The following is a 19887-nucleotide window of genomic DNA, read 5'->3' on the forward strand; positions in this document are numbered from 1 at the left end:
ACGTCACACACCGAAATCAGCACTCAGCCAGGAAGTTGAAGCTCTGGCATAAATGCTTCAGACAATTACCTAAATCACACTGCCAAATTGATTGCAATGTATTTTAAAGGATAAAAAAAATCCATAAGCAAATCTCAATCCTCTTGAAAATTATGGCCAGTGCTGAAAAGGCACGCACAAGCAAGATGGCCGATCAAATCAACTCACTTACACCATCCAATGTTTCAACCAAGTCACACACAGTACCGTGTGAAAATGTCTCTGATGTTAAAGTCATAAAAAAATTTTTTAAGAACCATCCATCACTCATTATTCTGGCATTCGGCAAATGCAAATAATTTGGGGAATGCTAATATTAACGGAAACAGGAAACATTTATGATTTCATGTCACATGGTGACATAAAAAAGCATTTGTGTCTTTTTTTAGATAGCGCACGTAAAGTTCTGTTTTTTTTTTTTTTTCAGTACAATATTTGCATGTGACAGGTCTAAGTTGGCGTCACGGGCTGAATTCCACCGCTTCACAGCCTCAGGTTATTATTCATTAAAAGTTACTGCCCTCACATAATCCTAAAATATCTACAATTTCAAGATCAATATTTGCAGTTTAGGATGAGCTTAAGAGAGGCAATGTTTGACAACCATTGACATTCACAGTGGGGTAGAAGTATTGCTGACTAGTTTAGCTGGCCCAAATACTGTACATGGCTGACATTCACAAAGAGAACTACTATATTACACCGGTGAGAGGAGACATTGACACTGAACATGGGGAAAATACACACATTCAAAGCGTCATATCTGTCACACAGATACGGATCATTTGGACAAACGTAAATACAATGAGAGAGCCGCTGTTGGTTCGATAGTCTTGAAAACTGGACATCCAAAAAAAGAAAACAATAATAAGAATAAAACTAAAACAGAGGGAACTCTGCGCACACGAGCACAAAATGCTATTTGGATACAGTCGGTCGTTTTAAAACCAGAAGTCGTAGCGATGCCAAAGACGGTTTAAAATTGTAGACGGTTTCATCTTGAAGAATGTTGGTCGCCTGGTGAAGGTCAAGCCTTTCTTGACCTTCACCAAACCGCCACCACACCAACAGGTCTCTCACCTACCCCCCCCCCCATATTGTAGTCATTACAAACACACAAAGCAAAAAAAGTTACTGTACATTTTGTATTTAGCTGTATCTAGCTAAATATCGCCACTAGAATAAAACAGTGCCGTACACATCGAGAATCATTTACAAAAAGTGGCTGGCTTGTCCTGATTGAATGAACGTAGTAGAGCTGTGGACTCCAGCGTGCATGAGTGCACCTTTGCCAGCAAGGGAAACATTCGCAAGCTGCCCACTTTTACAGCTGGAATCACAAATTTTGTCGTGACCCAAAGACATAACTAAGCCGAGCTTGAGTTTTTTCTTTTCTTGAAGAGATGCCAAGCTACTGACAATCCATTTACAAGAAGTTAGGAGGGATTAACTTTGTTAAAAATCAGATTTTCTATCATGGAAAAGTGAGAAATTTGCCTGCATTGAGTGACAAAACGAGCGGCCGAAAGTTGTCAAAAGAAGAGGCAGAGTGAAGAATGAAGTTTCATTCAATGTCCATAGACAGTCCTACCATGTGGTCGCTGATACGACTATGTTCTGTACTTGACTCTGTACTTGTTAACAGTGAGATAGTGCAGGATCTCTGGATTGCACGTGGTACTGCAGGGCAGCAAGCCTTCTTGTCCTTCTCCCATCAGCCACTTCCGGCATTCGTCGGCCATGTCGCTTGTCACATGCTCCGTGGCCCAGGTGTCTAACCGGGCTTGAAAACGTCTGTGCAGGCGTCTGTGGACCCGCTTGTGGGACTGTAAGATACACGCATTGGGGATAAAAAAAAATTAAAAGGGGCGGAGGGTGGACTTTGGGTACAACCAATTGACAAAATGATACATTTACATAACTGTTACAAACGTTTACTTCCGACACTTTTTGTGTTACAAGGCTGCAGATGATGCGTGGTCCATCGACCCTAATGAAGACACCCGGGATCAAATATGAATGAATGGGTTTCTGCTTGAGGAGCAGAAGAACCCACAAGAACAAACTGTAGTGGTGAGCTGTCAGGGCCTGCAAGGCCTTTACTGCTGGCCTAAAAATCTCTGAATCACAGACTAATGGGACACAAGCCAGTGTCTTCTTGTGCCTGTCCCAAGCCCGCATAAATACAGAGGGTTGTGTCAGGAAAGGCATCCGACATAAAAGCTGGGCCAAAACAAACATGCCAATCAAATTTATGAAGATGAAGGTAACTGATTCACTGTGGCGACCCCTTGAAGGGAAAAGCCGAAAGGAAAAGAAGAAGACGAATGTTAATGATATTTTGTCCATAATTTTTTTATTAAATAATTCCAAATTGTCTTTCAGTTTCCTTTCAATGCCTTTCCCTTTTTGTGTTACTTCCAGATGTATTTCGTATTTAAGCATTTAACCAATCACATTTCAGCCCTCACTTGTTACCAGGGTCAGAAATCTACCTGGATGCCCTCACAATCAGTTCAGCAGGCCCTGGAGCATAAAAATCAATGTCGATGAAACTTCGATGAAAAGTTTTCTTCAGTCGTCATCGGATTTCCCCCCCCCCCTCATCCAAAGAGCTTCGTCAGCGAATTAAAGTTGTGCTGGTAACTCTGGCCCTGTATCTTCTTTTCCTTTCGCCCTTGCCCTTCAGGGATCGCCACAGCGACCCCCTCCATCTAACCCGGTTTTGTGCATCCTCATCTCTCACACCAGCTACCTTCATGTCCTCTTTGACCACATCCATAAACCTCCTCTTCGGTCTTCCTCTCGGTCTCCTGCCTGGCAGTTCAAGGCTCAGCATCCTTCTTCCGATATAGTCACTCTCTCTCCTCTGGACATGTCCAAACCATCTCAGTCTGGCCTCTCTGACTTTCTCTCCAAAGCCTCTAATATGAGTTGTCCCTCTAATTCTAATCAGATTCTAATGAAGTGATTTTCAACCAGTGATTCAACCAGGATTTGGGATGGAACCCTCCATGCATGGTGAGGAGTTTTCGGGTCTCAACATCCGTGGTCTGAATCTCTTCCTTTGGCCACCTTATTATTCCTGCAGGGTATCTGATCACTGGCAGGGCATAGCTGTTTATTGCCCGGGTCTTGTTCTTGCCATTGAGCTGGCTTCATAGGACTTGCCTCACCCGCTGGAGGTATTTGGTCGTAGCCGCTTTCCTTGTTGCTAATTCGAGGTTGCCATTGGCCTGTGGTATACCGAGGTACTTGTAGCTGTTTTCAATGTCTGCTATTGTTCCTTCAGGGAGTGAGACCCCTTCAGTGTGGACTACCTTGCCCCTCTTAGTCACCATCCGACTACATTTCTCCAGCCCGAATGACATCCCAATGTCACGGCTGTAGATCCTGGTTGTGTGGATCAGGGAGTCTATGTCCCTTTCGCTCTTAGCATACAGCTTTATGCCATCCATGTAGAGGAGGTGACTGATTGTAGCTCCATTTCTGAGGCGGTATCCATAGCCTGTCTTGGCGATTATTTGGCTGAGGGGGTTCAGTCCTATGCAGAACAGCAGTGGTGAGAGTGCATCACCTTGGTATATGCCACATTTGATGGACACTTGCGTTAGTGGCTTGCCATTGGCTTCAAGTGTGGTTTTCCACATCGAGTTTGCAACGAAGGCTCTCAGGGTCCTGTTGACCTTATACAACTCCAAGCATTCAGTGATCCATGTGTGTGGCATCGAGTCATATGCTTTCTTGTAATCAATCCAGGCTTTGCACAGGTTGGTATGTCGGGACCCGCAGTCTTGTGCGACTGTTCTGTCAACCAGCAGCTGATGTTTGGCACCTCTAGTATCTCTACCAATGCCTTTCTGTGCTTTGCTCATGTATTGATCCATGTGTCCACTTATCTTAGCCGCAATGATGCCTGACATGAGCTTCCATGTTGTGGAGAGACAGGTTATTGGCCGATAGTTGGAAGGAACTGCGCCCTTTGTGGAATCCTTCATGATCAGGATTGTTCGCCCTTCAGTTAGCCATCCTGGGTGAGTCCCATCCATCAGCAACTGGTTCATTTGTGCTGCTAGGCGCTCGTGGAGTGCTGTGAGTTTCTTTAGCCAGTAGGTGTGGACCATATCCGGGCCTGGTGCCGTCCAGTCATACCCGAGACTCTTTCTTGTATATCTGCCGCTGTGATGGTAACTGGGTTCTGTTCAGGGAGGTTGCTGTGCTCCTCTTTCAGAGTCACCAGCCATTGTGCACTGCTGTTATGTGCGACCTCCTTCTCCCATATGCCTTTCCAGTATCTTTCAGTTTCCAGCCTTGGAGGGTCTGCTCTGCTGTTAGAACCCTGCCACTGAGCGTACACTTTCGCAGGTTGTGTTGCGAACAGCCTGTTTATTCTTCTGGCCTCATTCTCTTTCGTGTACCTCTTTAGGCGACTGGACAAGGCCTGGAGCCTTTGTTTGGCAGTTTCGAGTGCTTCAGGTATGGTTATCTGCATGTACCTCTTGGGTATTGGCCTTTTATTCACACCTCTCTGGGTCTCTGTCAATTGACTCACATCTTTCCGAGCCGCCTTGATCTTAGCATCCAACCGTCTTTTCCATGGTGGGTAACGAATATCGTGGCACTCACAGTTGCTCTTGGATCACTGATGCTGAAGCGTATATCAGCTCATTGGTTTCCGTGATCGTTCCGGTCGGGATCGCTCTCAGTGCTGCATTCACAGTTTCCATGAGACTTTCAGGTGGTACTTCACATAGCCGTTGTAATCGGTTTCTTGGTTGCCCAGTTTTCATTCTTGCCATGATCTTATCTCTCAATAAATGGGCTACTGGAACAAAGCGGAGATGGACGAGATGCGATATATATATATATATATATATATATATATATATATATATATATATATATATATATATATATATATATATATATATATATATATATATATATATATATATATATATATATATATATATATATACATAGATATATATATATACACATATATATATATATATATATATACATACATATATATATATATATATATATATATATATACATACATACATACATATATATGTATGTGTGTGTATATATATATATATATATATATATATATATATATATATATACACACACACACACATATATATATATACACACACACACACACACACACACACACACACACACACACACACACACACACACACACACACACACACACACACACACACACACACACACACGTATCCCTAATTGACAGAGGCGGCAGTGCCAGACCACTGCTCTGATAGGTCCCTGCTCTAAACTTGGGGGAGCAGTAGATTACTCCTTGAAGCTAATCTGATTACCTCTAATGTCTAAGAAATGACCGAAGAAACCTTTTCATCAATGGACCACTCCTGTACGACTGAGAGCCTACACAGACGTGCCGATGAAGCTGTTGCTTTAAGCAATCGGAGTTCGAGTCGGCAACCCAAGGCCTGCTGGAAGGCACTGGAAACGTCACAAGTTTCGCAAACTATGATTGGCTAGTCTCATGATTGTTTGGCTAGTCACTAGCCAATTATAGTATCACTAGCCGCTAGTGATAAGAGCATACTGGCCAGAGCTAGCACACTGTATCTTTGACGTGCTACATACGCAATTATATTGTTGTGTCGATTTAATAGTGATTTTTTTCAAGCCACAATGGCTGAAGCAGGAAAAGAAATGGGTTTGGTTGCAGATATACTGTTAAAGCCCTTTTCAAGAGATGGACATCATTAAGAAAGGTTGGACAGCTCCCAAGCTAGCAAAAATAGCAAATAATATTGCAATTTTATGAGGTTATCATGAATCCACATGTTCATAGTCAAAATGTTAACAGTTTAATGACAGTATTTCTTAAGTTTCTTCAAGTCACAAGTTCAGTTATTTTCTGGCGAATGGCATCCTTGAGTGGACATTTAGTAAATCACACCACACTCGCAGCTGTGGATTGATTCAGACGTAGCACTACTGAAGGCCTCAGGTTGACATGCACGACCCGCTACTGACAAACTGTGTGTGGAACTTGCCTGATGAGCTCGTCTCAGAGCAGTGTGCCTGTACATGAAGTCCTCTGACTTGCAGACATAGACCATCTTGTAGGAGTTGAGCTTGAACATGCACTCCATCTTCAGTTTGCTCTTGTCACCTTGCGATTCATCCGAGGGGCCTGTAGTCATCCTATCCTGTTGCAGCTGTCCCAATCCTCTCTGGCACTTTCTTATTCTTCTCAGGTTCCTGAAAGCCAAAAGAGCAGTTGTCAGGAGTCCGACTGGATAACTCCAAACACTCCAAGTCAGAATTTTGCACGTCAAAAGGGTATCATGTTTACAGGTTACGTTAAAAATGTATTGATATTGCGTTCAGCATGTCACATGCTATTTCACAGCCGTACACACAATAAAAAAGCTGTCTTGTCAAATTTGAGAAGACTGTCCCTTTCAAAAGAATGTTTACAGCCATGCATTGCAACTCACCGAGGAACAGAATAAGATAGGAGGTCAAATCATTCGGGATATGGGGGATCTATAAGAGCAGCAGAGGCAGCAGTCGTAATATTTCCGATACAGTGAAACTGACTGTAGCACAGTCACAGTGAAAATCCACACGCAAAAAAAAGAAAAGAAAAAAAGTCATTTTAGTGTTCATTGAGTCCAATACTGTACAAAGAAGAAAATAATCACCCCACTGGAATGAAAGTTTGAAATGTGTACTTACCACAGAGAGTATGGGTGAGCGGGGACTGAGTGCATGAGGCATATTTTTGCATTCAGGGCTCCACTTAAAAAGACAAGACACAGTCTTTCCAGGCCAATTTCAGGTTAAACTGTTAGAAACAAACACTACAGAATTGCTGCCTTGTTGGATACCAATCCAAAATATGAGCGGAAAATACTTAAGATGTTCACATACTGTCACCAACAATGTAGTGTTATGATTATGAGATGAGAACCAACGCAACAAAACAGGAAAAGAAACTGCATCTGTGCTGCAACTGAGTTTTTTTTTTGTTTGATGGGGGGTGAAGATGGACAGTTTTTTTTACTCCTGTGCTGCTGACCTCTCATAGATTTAGTGGGGAGGCGGGGGGAGGGATAAGATGTGGGTGAGCCCAATGACAAACCATCAGCCAGAGAAAATAATTTGTGCAATGGGTTGAAACAAAGAAGGACAAAGCGCAAAGGTCTCGTTCTGAAATGAATATGGTTCTGGACAGCCATCTCAAAAAACAAAAAACACTCAATGAGTGCCAGACTTTACAAGACAGGCTGTCACATGTGGAACGTTATGACAAAGCAGACACAGAAACGCTTTCATGCACAACTTGCCAAGAAAGAAATAGACCAACATATGCGCGTACAATTTAGATGATATTTTTTATTGACAAACCCTATTCCTCTTTACAAGTGATGCAGAAAATGTGCTTGATCAGAGTTCGAGAAAAAAACTTGAGCACAAATCTACCAAATGGTGATAAAACCTCAACCACAACAACAACGGGGAGTGCACGTTCCCTGGTCCTTACAAACGGAACACCGGATTGTAACGCACATTTACATTCGTGAACAGAGATGAGGTCACGTACGTGACTTTTGCTTTGAATACACTTGCAAAGATGGCATGATAAGTTGAAGCTATTGTTCACAAAATCCTGATACAAGAGTCTGTTGTTCAGTAGTCAAACTCAGGCCAAGTAAGTTGTAGAAAATTGAAATAACATGACATCAAGTCCAACCCATTTGTTTTACTCTAAATGTGCGTCTATATGTTGTGACGTCACACACCGAAATCAGCACTTCAATTCAACACATAGTAAAGAGTCATCAAACCAAAAGTCTGCTAAAGTGGAAATTCTAAACCAGGACAAAGTCAACCCCTTTTTAAAAAATATTTAACTTATAAATAAAACCCTGTTAAAAACAGGAAACAAATGATCGGATACATAAATTCCCTTTTGTTAAAAGAATGACCACATAAAGTGCAATCTTTGTTATGAGGCAGAGGTCTGAAACTGAACAGGCTTCCATTGTAACTGCGGCGTCATTATGGTGGTCACATCTTGACTGGGTTTTCTGTGCATGAACACACATTTTTTTCCTGGCCGACATGCTACTGCTCTTGTTTGTGAGGAGGATTTTGGCACACCAACAGCGGAGGATCAGGACGGAAGTTGAAAGAGAGCAGACAAGAAGGAGACAAGGCTGGGGCCTCACCTGGGCAGGAACACCGGCTTCTGAGTGAAATGCTCACGGAGCTCTACAGATGTTGAATCCGACTTCAGGTATCTCCCAACGTAGTCCGACCACCTCTGTTGAGGACATGACAAAGGAATTTGAAATGAAGGTTTATGGTCAAATTTCGAATCTAGGACAACTAACCAAAGACTCTCTGAAAAGTCAGTATGAGGCCGTTGTCTGATTATCCGAGTACTTGCCTCTGCAGGCTCGTCAGAGTTCTCCTCTTCTGTGTCCAGCAGCTCCATGGCCACACAAACAGAGTCGTGGTTCTTCATAAACATCAACTGGACAAAACAGGAAAAGATGAGAGTTCAGCGGGCAGCCAAAGAAGACTAACAGACTTGGGTTGACGGTACCTTGAAGCAGTTCTCTTCAGACATGAGCTGTTCCGATTTGCGCTGGTAAGTGCCCTCTGCTGTGGCACGGGATGCTTGAGTGGCCAGGGAACCGCCCGTGGCTTTATTAGCAATTTCGCTCAGGTACAAGTCCATCACCCGGGCGCATGTATCATCGGTGACGAGGTGTTGGAGCTGTAAAAAACATTGTCTGTGTGATAAAAAGGCCACTCGGGAAAACTACAATGGGGAATGGGGAAGATTAACTCATTCGCTGCCATTCCCCAATTTGTTCGCGTTTTGGTTTTTCTTGCATGGACTGACGATAAAGCGCTGATCAGACCTGTGGCAGTGTTTTTTCCCTTCTACGGCGGGGCAAGATTTGCCCTTTGTCCATGTTAGTGCAGATAACTTCAGACCCATACAACTTAGGAATTAACTCTTTTTTTCTGATGAAAGAAGAGATTCTAAGATTTTTTTACACTGAATTGAATATTTATGTAGTCCTAAAACGCAATACCGTATTCTGTGGGTCCTGCAATTTAAGTGAAAATGACAAAAACCCCGGCAAAGGAGTGGACACATTTTTGCACATCGTCTCGCAGTAAATTATTGAATAATCAAGTGGAGCGAAATAATTCGTGGGTATAGCTCAATTTCGCTTAGCTGACCATGTTGTTCCTCACAACGCAAACTTAAATGAGACTGAATGAAAAGCATCTTTGGTGGCTGCACAACAGTGATGAAATTTTGCCTCCATGCTTTCAGGATCCATTATTGCTTTGTCAAATAACAATGCCATAGTGAGTGTAAATTCAGGGCCCAACATCAATGGGCTTCTTCTTCTTTTCCTTTCGGCTTTTCCCTTCAAGGGGTCGCCACAGCAAATCAGTGTCCTCCATCGTTAGAGGTTTGATCCACGTGTTTGTTTTGGCCAAGCTTTTACATCGGATGCCCTTCATGACACAACCCTCTGTATTTATCCGGGATTGGGACCGGCACAAGAAGACTTATGTCCCTTTGTGGCTACAGAACAAGCAACTCGCTCAGTTATTCACTATTTGAATCATATTCATAACTGAATGAGTAACAATAAAGCATCATCTCCAAATCTGAACTTTCTTAAGCCATTGTTTTGATTCTGGAGAAAGCCAGTTTGTGGGTGGGCCAGGATAGCCCTGGTTCCCGATGTGACGTCACAAACAAGGGCTGATTCGTTCTGAATCTCTACAGTTTCAAGCTCATTAGTGGCAATTTTGGGCAACTTTAAGTCATTTTTATTGGTGTTTTGCGTTTGACTAAAATATCAGCCTGCGTGTTTTGGGCATTTTACATGCTATAAAACGTTTTTGTGATGTCAGTTAGAAAACTAACAAAAATATGGTGTCGGTTGTCCCTTAAAATTCCAAATGGAAAGGAGGGATGCAATGGTGCGGCCTTTCCACCAGAGGAAGCCACATTACAATGAGTTGAAAGTGGACACAAAGTCTAAGGGGGCGCAATGTTGCACCGTGTCCAGAGGACCTGAGGGAACGACATTCAGGCCTTCTGACATGTGTATATACATACAGTAAATTATCTAAAATATAACTCGAGGAATTAATAGATGGAAGCGAGAAATAAGACCTGAATCAACCCAGCGTGGGTTATGACAGAATAGTTTTTTTTTACTTCGTTATTATTATTTTGCTGCTAAAGAAAGTCATGATCACCAGAGGCATGTCAAAAATGCTGTTTACAATAATATGCGCAACCACTAGTCGAAACACAGCATTCGGATTAGGAATACATTTTTGGAATACAAATTAAGCCTAATTCCACTCGTTTTTGTCAATCTCAAGGAGTGGCCATTTTGCCTTTTGCTGCAACTCGCTGTCAATTGAAAATGACATCACAGTGCTGTGATCACAGTTCACCTGTTTTCTGGATTTGGTCACACAGCATTCACAATCTGAGTCATTTGCGCAGAGTGTTTGTTTCTTGCATCAGAACATAAACCTGTTTCAGATGGTTTCTCACGGAAATAAATGTGTTTCAGTCCGAATCTGACCATTTCCCTTGTAGCCCATTTTTGGAGGCCCAAAACCTACTGAGCAAGTCGGGCCACAGTTAATGTGAAACCCTACAATGATTATTTCTCATTTATATTAATTGTTGAGCTACAATAAATAAAAATCAGTGGGGTATGCTGACCTGCCGCACAATGCTCTGGATGAGCTTGTCCATGGTGAAGGCAATGTAAGCATGGATAGTAAACATTTCCCTCAAGGAATCCTCATACTGAGCTGGTTCCATGTTACCATCTAAAAGGCTGCGCACCATTTCCAGAAAGACAGAATAGTAATCCTCGACTTCAACGTCCACTGGAAGAAGAAAAAGAAAGGTAAGCATTGGAGATGAGATGACTCTTTAGTAACATTACCGGAAACAAGAGAGCAATTCTAGTACAATACACTTACTTGGTTCTCTCATCTTAAGCTGCAAGGCTGTATTTTCACTCTTTTCTTTTTGGAGGCCAAACATTTCCTTGTCCCATTCTCTCTCGCGAGCATCCTCCTCAATCTGCTTTTCAGCCTGGCCATAGATTCGCAGTAAACGAGTGCAGAGGATGTGATGAAGGCGCAAGAAGATGTACCAGTAGTTGTTCGCAAAGAACAAATTATACGCCTCATCTGTGGCGCGCAACTTTTGAGCTGCCGTGTTGCTGAAAAGGAGCTTGGACTTTGATGGGCTGCTGCCCGGCAGGCCGTTGTGTTTTTTGGCGCCATCCGACTCGGCATCCATGTCCTCCACATCCTCCTCCTCTTCCTCATCCTCCACATCGGAGAGCTCACCTCGCCGTGCGAAAAGGAGATCGGGTATGAAGTGGTGTATAATCTGTTTGATCTTGTATTTGTCGTCCTTCTGGATTCCCACTTGTCTCTTCACGTGATAAATAATGAGGGCCGCCGCGTCCTCGACAATCTGACTGTCTTCGTAGGCCAAGTTCATGTGCGGGCCGCAAGGAGTGGCAACGGCAGGGTCCTCCAAGACACGCTCTTGCCGCTACGGCACACAGCCACACATTGATTAAGGATGACGTCATGCAAGTATTGACACTCATTTTGTGTGTCAAGCAATCTCTCACCTCATCATACAGCATTTCAATTTCAGTGAGAAGGGTCTTGGAGCGAAACATTTTGGTATCATTCTGTTTGAAGTTGATGCCTTGGTGGTCGAGTGACTTCAGATAATACTTTTCATTCTGCTCCCGCCAAATTTTGTTGAAGCCTCTCTGGGCTTCTCTCCACTCTTCCTCTTTGATCTTTAACCTGAAGCCATGAATGAAAATGCATTGTCTCAGTTTCCGTTCAAAGCAGGTACATACACAAAATAATTAATGAATAAAAATTTAAAATAGAATGCATGTTATTAACCTTTTTAGCACTATGGGGACACACACGGTTGGGTTCTTCTTGAGACCATCGATGATGTCGTGGGCCCGGTCCCCGTATATCCTCTGAATAGCTTTGCGGTGAATGACCTCTGAGGACCCCCCCAATGTGTTGTCCAGCTTGAAGCGCAGCTGCTCCTCTGCAGACATTCGCGAAAGCCTCTGTTGGACTGACTCCAGTGCTCGAATTGTAGCAAGATTGGTCTCCAGCACGACATCAAGCTGAGAGGATGCAATGACAAGGAAATGATTAAAGACTACAAATGGTGAGAAAATGGGTCAGCATTAGAAATTACATCAAAGCCACAAATGAAAAGCTGGGAAGTTAACCAAAAAATGACTGAAAGTAATCATTTTAAATGGTTACCGTATCAAAATCCACAGACATTAGATGACGGTGTTCACATGTGTGTATCAGGTGTTCTCAGGAACGCTCAGAGAGGAGATACCATGCTCCTCCGCTCCCCCCATCCCCCAATCATCCAAATAACGCATAATTAGTATGCTCCTAACTGATATGGGAATGTATCTTTTCACGTTCCAACCTAAATATTCATGATTTTTTTAACAGAATGGGGCATAGCCAAATTTATCCATGACTGCTTATCAGATTCATGTGATGATGCGTCACACCCATATCAGAGCTTTTAATAGATGGAACGCTAGAAAATGTCAGTTAATTAGTGTATATCTTTTTCTTGGGGAAGAAGGCTTCATGTAGGTCTGCACTTAAACAAATTATCAAACTATTTATTCTCAATTATTTTGTGTACTCCCAGGCTACAGTTCACAGATTCCCAGAGCAGAGACTCCAGTTTAAGAACTTCTGGTGCTTGTTCTGTTAATTAAGACTGAAAAAGACACTACTCCTGGCTGCAGCACATCAAAGTACTGTCATACAGTCTTGAAATACGATACAGAATGATTTGTCTTGATGAGTTAATTGAAGAAAAAAATATCCTTAAAAAGAGTGTACAGTGGCAAAAAAGGACATCTTACCTCAAAACGCTCATCTTCACATCTGTAAATGTGCTCTTCATACTGTGTCTTCTTGGAGCTTACAAAAGTCGAATCCTCAGACCATGATGGAAATGACACCCATGTGTCATTCAGAACCTGAAACGGAACATTCATTGCCTTAATTTAAAATTGACTCAAGAACGATCGCAACCCAAAAGGAGCTGAAAGGTCGAAACAAAGACATTGGAACTGACCTCTCTACATAGTGGCGTCCTTCCGGTGCATTTAGGCTGCTGGTAGCTTTTTGGGAGTGCCCTGTAGCTGGAGCCGAGCCTCTTGCAGGATGCATAGTCAATCTCCATGGCGATGCCCTCTGTTGCCCGCTCCTTCGGTAAACTCTCCGCATGGCTCAACTCCCCATGGCTGGACTCTCGGTAGCCCAGGAAGTTTTTAAACCATGTAAACAGTTCTGGGAATTTTCTGTCAATTGTGGTAAGAGTTGTGTGAGATACAGATCCATACAATGTTGAAAAAGTTCACATCAAATGTATGTGTATGGCATCATACCATCCAAGTAAAGTATGTTCAACAGAATTGACTATAACACTGAAATCAATCAGAGAGGTGAATGAGGACTCACCCTAGAAATGGAATGACTAACTGAACCAATTCAGCACGTGAAATCACTTCCTGGTTGAAGATGTGTAAACAACGCAGGAAGCTTTCGTATGCCTCTGAACTCCTGAGAGCTTTCTTGACCTGTTTTAGCAAAGAGTCAAAAATGCTTTCTTGAAGCTCATGTATATTTAATGAGGACAATTTTGACAATGTTCACCTTATCAAAGAACATAGTTTCAGTGCTGTTGCTCTGCTTTCCGAGTTCACCGAGGCCATGGTCCTTGCCAACTAGTTTGGGTTTCTTCTGCAAAAACGTTAAATCAATAAGAACATTTTAAATTGGCACACTATTTTTGTTATGGTTTCATTGATGGAACCTTAAAAAAGGGGCAATGTGAAGACGACATTTACCTTAACAAGTGGTGGAACTCCCACAGCTCCAGGCCTTTTGACAGCAAGCCCATTGTGGCTTAATTTCTGTTTATTGTTTGGTAGGGGTCTTTTGACTGTACCGCCATGGTCATTACGCACAGACTCTGCCCTGTCAGGTGCAGTTTTCCCTAGCAGCTGAACAGAGAAAGGAAAATTAGTATTTCATGAAACATTTGTCACTAACATTTCACAGGACACATGATGTTTGGGGAACAAAGAGAAACCCATTGTGCATGCATCGAGGGAACAAAAACTGATCTCTGAACAGGAGTCAAAACCTGGTACTGCTGTAGCAACTTGCTCAAAATTTGGATTTCTCATATCAGAAGATGATAAAATACTCACAAGTGAGCTGTTTGCGTCAGGGAGGAACTGTCCAAATTCTGACAGCAGGTCTTCCTGGTTCTTGAAGAGCCGTGCCACTTGAGTGTAGACTTCCTGCTCAGTTAGAGCTGGAGTGTAATTGCCTCCGGCCTCCTTTGCATTCCGTTGCTCTTTCTGCAGTAAATGGGCACATATAAATCAACTGTAAAATATACAATCGTATTCCTACACAAGTTTGAGTCGTTCCTGACCTGGTATGTATGCAGGATTTCCAGAAAGGCTTTGTAGATGTCTGGCTGACCCTGGAAGCGATTCTTGATCTTGTTTACGTAGTTTATGGCGTGGTTGAATTCAACTGGCTGATTGTTCTGTGGAGGCGGCCCACCCGACGGTGTGCTGCTGACTGGTGTGTGAGACTGAACTGAAGGTGAGCACGGTGAGGAATAAGCTGGGATGGATGGGTTTGGCTGGCTGGTCGGCGTGTGGGCTGGGGACTGCAAGGCCTTTTGAAACAAACAAACAAACAAACAAACTTTGCATATGTGCTTGTCCAAAACCTAAATTAAATTAGAGAACAAACCGAGCCTGCTAATACCTTGTTGACTTTAGTGGCTGCAGGCTGGGTGGGGACAGGTGGGGTGACAGTAGCAGTGTGCGGGCTGGCCTGTGGCACCGTCTGGTGCTGATGCTGGTTCACGGGCTGGCTTGGTGTTCCACTTACAGGGATATTTTGAACAGATATGCCATGAGGCGTGATGTAGTGAATCTGGCCTGGCGTGGTCACATTGACCAGATCGTTGGTTTGAACCTCAATTTTATATCCAGGTGGCAAGAATGTATTGAAGCCCATAATGAGATCTGGGTGGCCCTTGAAGAGTTGAGACACGCGACTGATAACACCTGGAGTGTCTATGCTGCAATAGAAAAAAAAGAAATAGTTGGATTTGTTGTTGTCTTTTATTGCGAGAGTTAAATCTGAAACATACAAAATAGAACTACAACTATAACTATGCACTATTTAAACATTTTATATTTTATTTGAGATTACCTCTGTGACTTGAATTCTTTCATAATATCCAGGAAATCATTGTAAACTTGAGGCTGATTTCCAAACTGAAGTTTGACTTGATCAAGATACGACAAAGCATCTTCAACCTAAAGCACATATCATTGACAAATCAGTGCATAGTGTAGAACCTAACCAAATGCATACGTTGACCGTTTTCCGAATCATTCCTTTTCCAGATTAATCTTTTCTTTACCTTTAGTCGCTGAAACTGCTGCTGCCCTTGTGCTGAAGTCATGGGCGCAGTTGGGTGCCCGTGACCTTGGACCACCGCAGGGGCCTGGGATTGGACTGCTATGCTATGTGCATGAGTTACAACATGTTGTGCAGAACTGTTAACTCCATGTCCACTTGTGCTCTGAGGCATTGTTGGTACCTTATAACAAAGACATTTTAGTACTCAGTCAGCAAGAACTTTAGCCTGAAGACCACAGAGACTCATTGGCACTGGGACTGATTGGGTGGCCTGGTAAAATGGTTCCTGGTTTGTATTTGTGTTGCCCGAGCTTTCCTTGGTATTGGGTTTGTCATATAGTTCAAAATATGCATGTTAGGTCCTTATTAGACAAGCTGCAGAAGACTAGGCTGCTTTCTTTCAAAGTGCTGTTCATGTTCTCCGCTAGTGGTACCATCAGTAGGTGAAGGAGTGACATGAGGGAAAAATGGCCACAAGCACAGGACCCCCACCGCTCCCTTCCAGAATCATGCTCTTTAGAGTGTGCTTGGCAGTGATAAAAAGAGTTAATGGATTTACTTTGCCAAGGATAATTGCTCCACGGGATTAAAAACTAAGTGGTAGTGGCCCTCAAATTATATCTGTTTAAAATAACAGTCTCCTTGAATATCATTCAAATCAAATAAACAGCGTGATGCCCACAAGTATGCGGAAATGGTCCTTATGAAGCCTGCTGTTGCATCATACCTGGTAACCCTGTGGAAGAGAATACTGAATGCCAGATGATGGCTGCATTATCTCTGCAACTGCCTCTATCACAGTAGACGTTGGGGCTAAAGCCCGGTGCTGGAAGCTTTCGGCGATGCCCTGGACTGGGGTGCGATGTGGTTGCTGGGGTGCAAATAAGGGTTCCTGGTCCTCCACATGCCTCTTCATTGTTTCAACATACTCAATGGAGCTACAGGGGAAAAAAAGGAAAGGAGCCTTTGAACATATTTGTACAAATATTAACTTGCTTTGTGTAGACCACACATCGTAATGAAAAAAAAACTGATGAGTACAGTATGAGTGAAACAAAACACAAGTGACCCTAATGAGAAGTTGAGAAGTAGAAGAAAGTGGGTGGAAATGCACCTGGATACAAATAATATATCCACATCCAACTGTTCTTTTAGTTAACTTGGGAATCCTGTTGAGTATGTGTTTCAACTGAAAATGATTTGGTGTGTTACCGTAAAACATATTTGTGTATTATGATATAACGAATTAGTAATGTGTTATAAGTGTAGTTCAGCTGTGAGTCATTAACCACTTTTTTCATGAATGGTGACAAATACTCAAAACTATGCTCTCAGCAAGAAAAAGTGAAAGATTGATTAAACTCTTGTTCAGCACTTTGTTACAGCATCAGCTGTCGTGAAAGTGCTATATAAATCAACATGTATTGTAATGTAAAATAGTCATTTCCCACAGTGAACTCATGAATCTGCGCTGAACTCATATCTCAAACGAGGCATCAATGTCATCCACTCGTAGTTGTACATATGTACATTTATTTTGGTTTGAAATTAAATGCTCATCCACAAAATTGTAATTGGCAAGTGAGTTTAACAGACCACAAACAAAGGTCCCAATAATTTCGAAATCATTTCATTTTAGCTCTTATGGTTTTATTGAAAGACCCTTTTTACTATCTTTTTCAATAAGTCCTACAAAAATGGATGAATATGAGTAACAAACTGAAAATAGGAAGGGAAACACTGTGAATTGAACTAAAATTATTCTTGTCCAATTCACTCATAATCTCACTGTGGAATATTGGCATTTATAGTTGAATACTTATTCTGTTGTATGAGTAACAAGTCTATTATTAAATTACACCTGTTAGAGGAAAAAAATAGACCCGATCTAATGATTTGTAGCAAATACATTTCTGACCAAGTTAGAAAATTGGATCATGGCACGTTTAGTGGTCGAAAATCACTGGTCAAGTACATTCATTTAAAAATGGCATTATCGCGTGTTCTTTTTTTGGTTTACTGTAGTTTATTTTTTTTTTAATTAAATTCGTACCCCGCGTCATAATGCAAGCAGAATAGTGTTTGGAAAAATATCATTTGTTGACGCTCCCTGGGCGTACAGGCAGACGTCACAGCTTTGGGAAGGGAGGGAGAAGACTCCAGGCGAGCACAGTGCCGCCTCGTCGACTCGCGGTTCTGCACCAAATTGGGACAACACGCTAACGGAGCACGCGGTGTTGACGAGCGGGGATCGTTCCCGATTCAAATCAAGTAGCGAGTACGTCGCCCAAATTCGAAAACGAATCCGCCGAAGAGTTCAATTCGACGAAGTTGGCTGTCTAACGACACTAAAAGGCTTCGATTTGCTGCCGTGTCGCTTTCCCTCTGTCTGGTTGGCTCGCTGTTGCTGTGTGTGAGGCCGTTCCATTTCCCCTCCCCCTCCCAGCTAAATGCCGACTTGAACTCATCCCTTGTCGTCGAGCTGACCGCTTTCGCTTGTGTGATGGCTGACGTTGGCATTCGACCGAAATGAAGTTCTATGGCGAGCAAACGAGCATTCGCCAGCTCTTAAAGAGTCCTCTGTAACATATAGGAAGGACATGTGTCGGCCTGTATGCGGCAAGTAATCGTCTCCGTAAATTGGAAACTAAAAGAGAGGAGTCGAATGTGTTGGCTAAATAACGTTGCCTTTGCGCTAGCCTCCACGTTACGACGAGTACAACATTACGTTTGCTCAGTAATTCACTGTTGTCCAGAGTTCAACCGCTTTCACACTAATAATAACGTTTGTCTCACCAAACTTTGCAGCTCACACCGTGAACTAGACGGGGCAAAACAGCGTCTTGCCAAGTCCACCTTTTGGGGTTAGCCTGACAGCGGAATCATGCTCAGAAGAACAGTCTTGCCTTGTTAGCTTTACTTCCAAGTAACTTCCAAAGCCGATACCGCCTTTACAGAAACTTCGCGTTTCAAACAACCGGAAGACACTAATACATGAAAACATTGCCATCAAATAACAACAGAGTCGTCAAACTCTGCCTGTTTGACAAGGTTACGTAGCCGCCAGTGTGCTACGTTAGCACAACAACCATCCCCACCAGTGCAAGCTAACTGGCTACTTTAGCTTACCTCGCTGGGCTGCCTCCAGCAACGACGCTTCCACACAAGTGAGAAAGATTCCCTCCAGTAACACTTATCAGCACATTAAGATGTCCGTGAAAAGACGTGCTCGTTTGACAGCTTGTCCACGACAAGAGCTAGAAATGAAATAGTCGGCGCCGCTAACAACAGGGTATGTATGAAGCGGCGTTCGTTGAACACTAGGGGCGTGTCTGTCATGGAGGAAGTCTCCTCCCATACTTTACTGTGATTGGTTACTTGAAGAGAAGAAAACAAATAAACTGACGCGGGAGCCTGGTTAACTATGGGAACCTGGAGATTTCAACTCGATTGAATGTGGACTTGTCGGCCTCTATTCGACTGTAATGTGGCGTAGAATTAACACGTTAATTCAAAGATCTCAATCAAGCTAAACATGCTCGACTGAACTCACGATATGAGCAAGCTCTTCTCTGTGTTAAACAAGAACAATAAAACATGTTTAGATTACTAATCATTTGACACGTTTTTCTTCATCAATCGTATTATTTGAGCGAGTGTGTTTGGAGAAATGAAATAAGGGACCCTTTGGTCAGAAGTGACATTATTATTCTATTCAGATTTCGAAAACATTATTTTCCCTGCAGAGAACAGCAATGTTTGGGGTAAACTGCAAGTTCGGGCATATCTACAGGAACCATTTACATTTTTTTCACTCAGTATTATAGAATAAACAAATTTTGCATAAAAGTCCTTTTGGGTGTACACATATCTGAACCACCAGGAGGATTACAGCATGTGGGACATAATCCTCCTGTGGGTCCTACAGGTGCGACACCGTAGCCTGCAGCTGAATGCAACAGATCGTGAGAAGGGCTTTTTAGCATCCGAGCAGCCATACTGCGAACTTGCTGCTCATGAAAAGTTGTCAGCAAGCAAGTGGAAAGTTCACTGATACTGGAGTACACTTGGACCATCCAAGTAGGTCCTCTCCGGCAGGTTGATGGAGTGTTACAATCACACAACTTAGTCTGGCATGACAGGTACAATGAAGTAAGAACCTAGAACGTTTGCTCTGGTTTCTGTCTTATTTATGGGTAGATTAATAAATAGATG

The 19887-nt window shown here is 42.8% G+C and overlaps 1 protein-coding gene across 1 annotated transcript; it reads right to left on the bottom strand.

The window, feature by feature from the left end:
• Positions 1-33: 33 nt before the first annotated feature.
• On the bottom strand, positions 34-19222 carry LOC148900434 (paired amphipathic helix protein Sin3a-like). The gene is made up of 21 exons (XM_088992140.1): positions 18802-19222; positions 16400-16610; positions 15674-15853; positions 15460-15566; positions 15007-15325; positions 14663-14914; positions 14433-14585; positions 14067-14222; positions 13873-13959; positions 13678-13796; positions 13292-13517; positions 13077-13193; positions 12061-12299; positions 11772-11955; positions 11104-11689; positions 10838-11007; positions 8666-8839; positions 8507-8593; positions 8286-8380; positions 6102-6309; positions 34-1865 (listed from the first exon to the last, which is right to left on the bottom strand). Exons 2-21 carry the CDS (start codon positions 16586-16588, stop codon positions 1650-1652), a joined length of 3864 nt encoding a protein of 1287 aa, XP_088848266.1. The 5' UTR covers positions 16589-16610; positions 18802-19222; the 3' UTR covers positions 34-1649.
• Positions 19223-19887: the final 665 nt, after the last annotated feature.

This window comes from Hippocampus bargibanti, linkage group LG03 (assembly GCF_051943395.1).
Source record: "Hippocampus bargibanti isolate YZ-2025 linkage group LG03, ASM5194339v1, whole genome shotgun sequence".
Taxonomy (NCBI): Eukaryota; Metazoa; Chordata; class Actinopteri; order Syngnathiformes; family Syngnathidae; genus Hippocampus; species Hippocampus bargibanti.

Excerpts from the sequence above, each read along its gene's own strand:
- LOC148900434 (XM_088992140.1), bottom strand. The coding sequence starts at position 16,588 with ATGAAGAGGCATGTGGAGGACCAGGAACCCTTATTTGCACCCCAGCAA. Across the intron at positions 14,586-14,662 it reads AAATCCTGCATACATACCAG|AAAGAGCAACGGAATGCAAA; the intron begins GTCAGGAACGAC and ends CATTTACTGCAG. Across the intron at positions 13,797-13,872 it reads AAACTATGTTCTTTGATAAG|GTCAAGAAAGCTCTCAGGAG; the intron begins GTGAACATTGTC and ends TTGCTAAAACAG.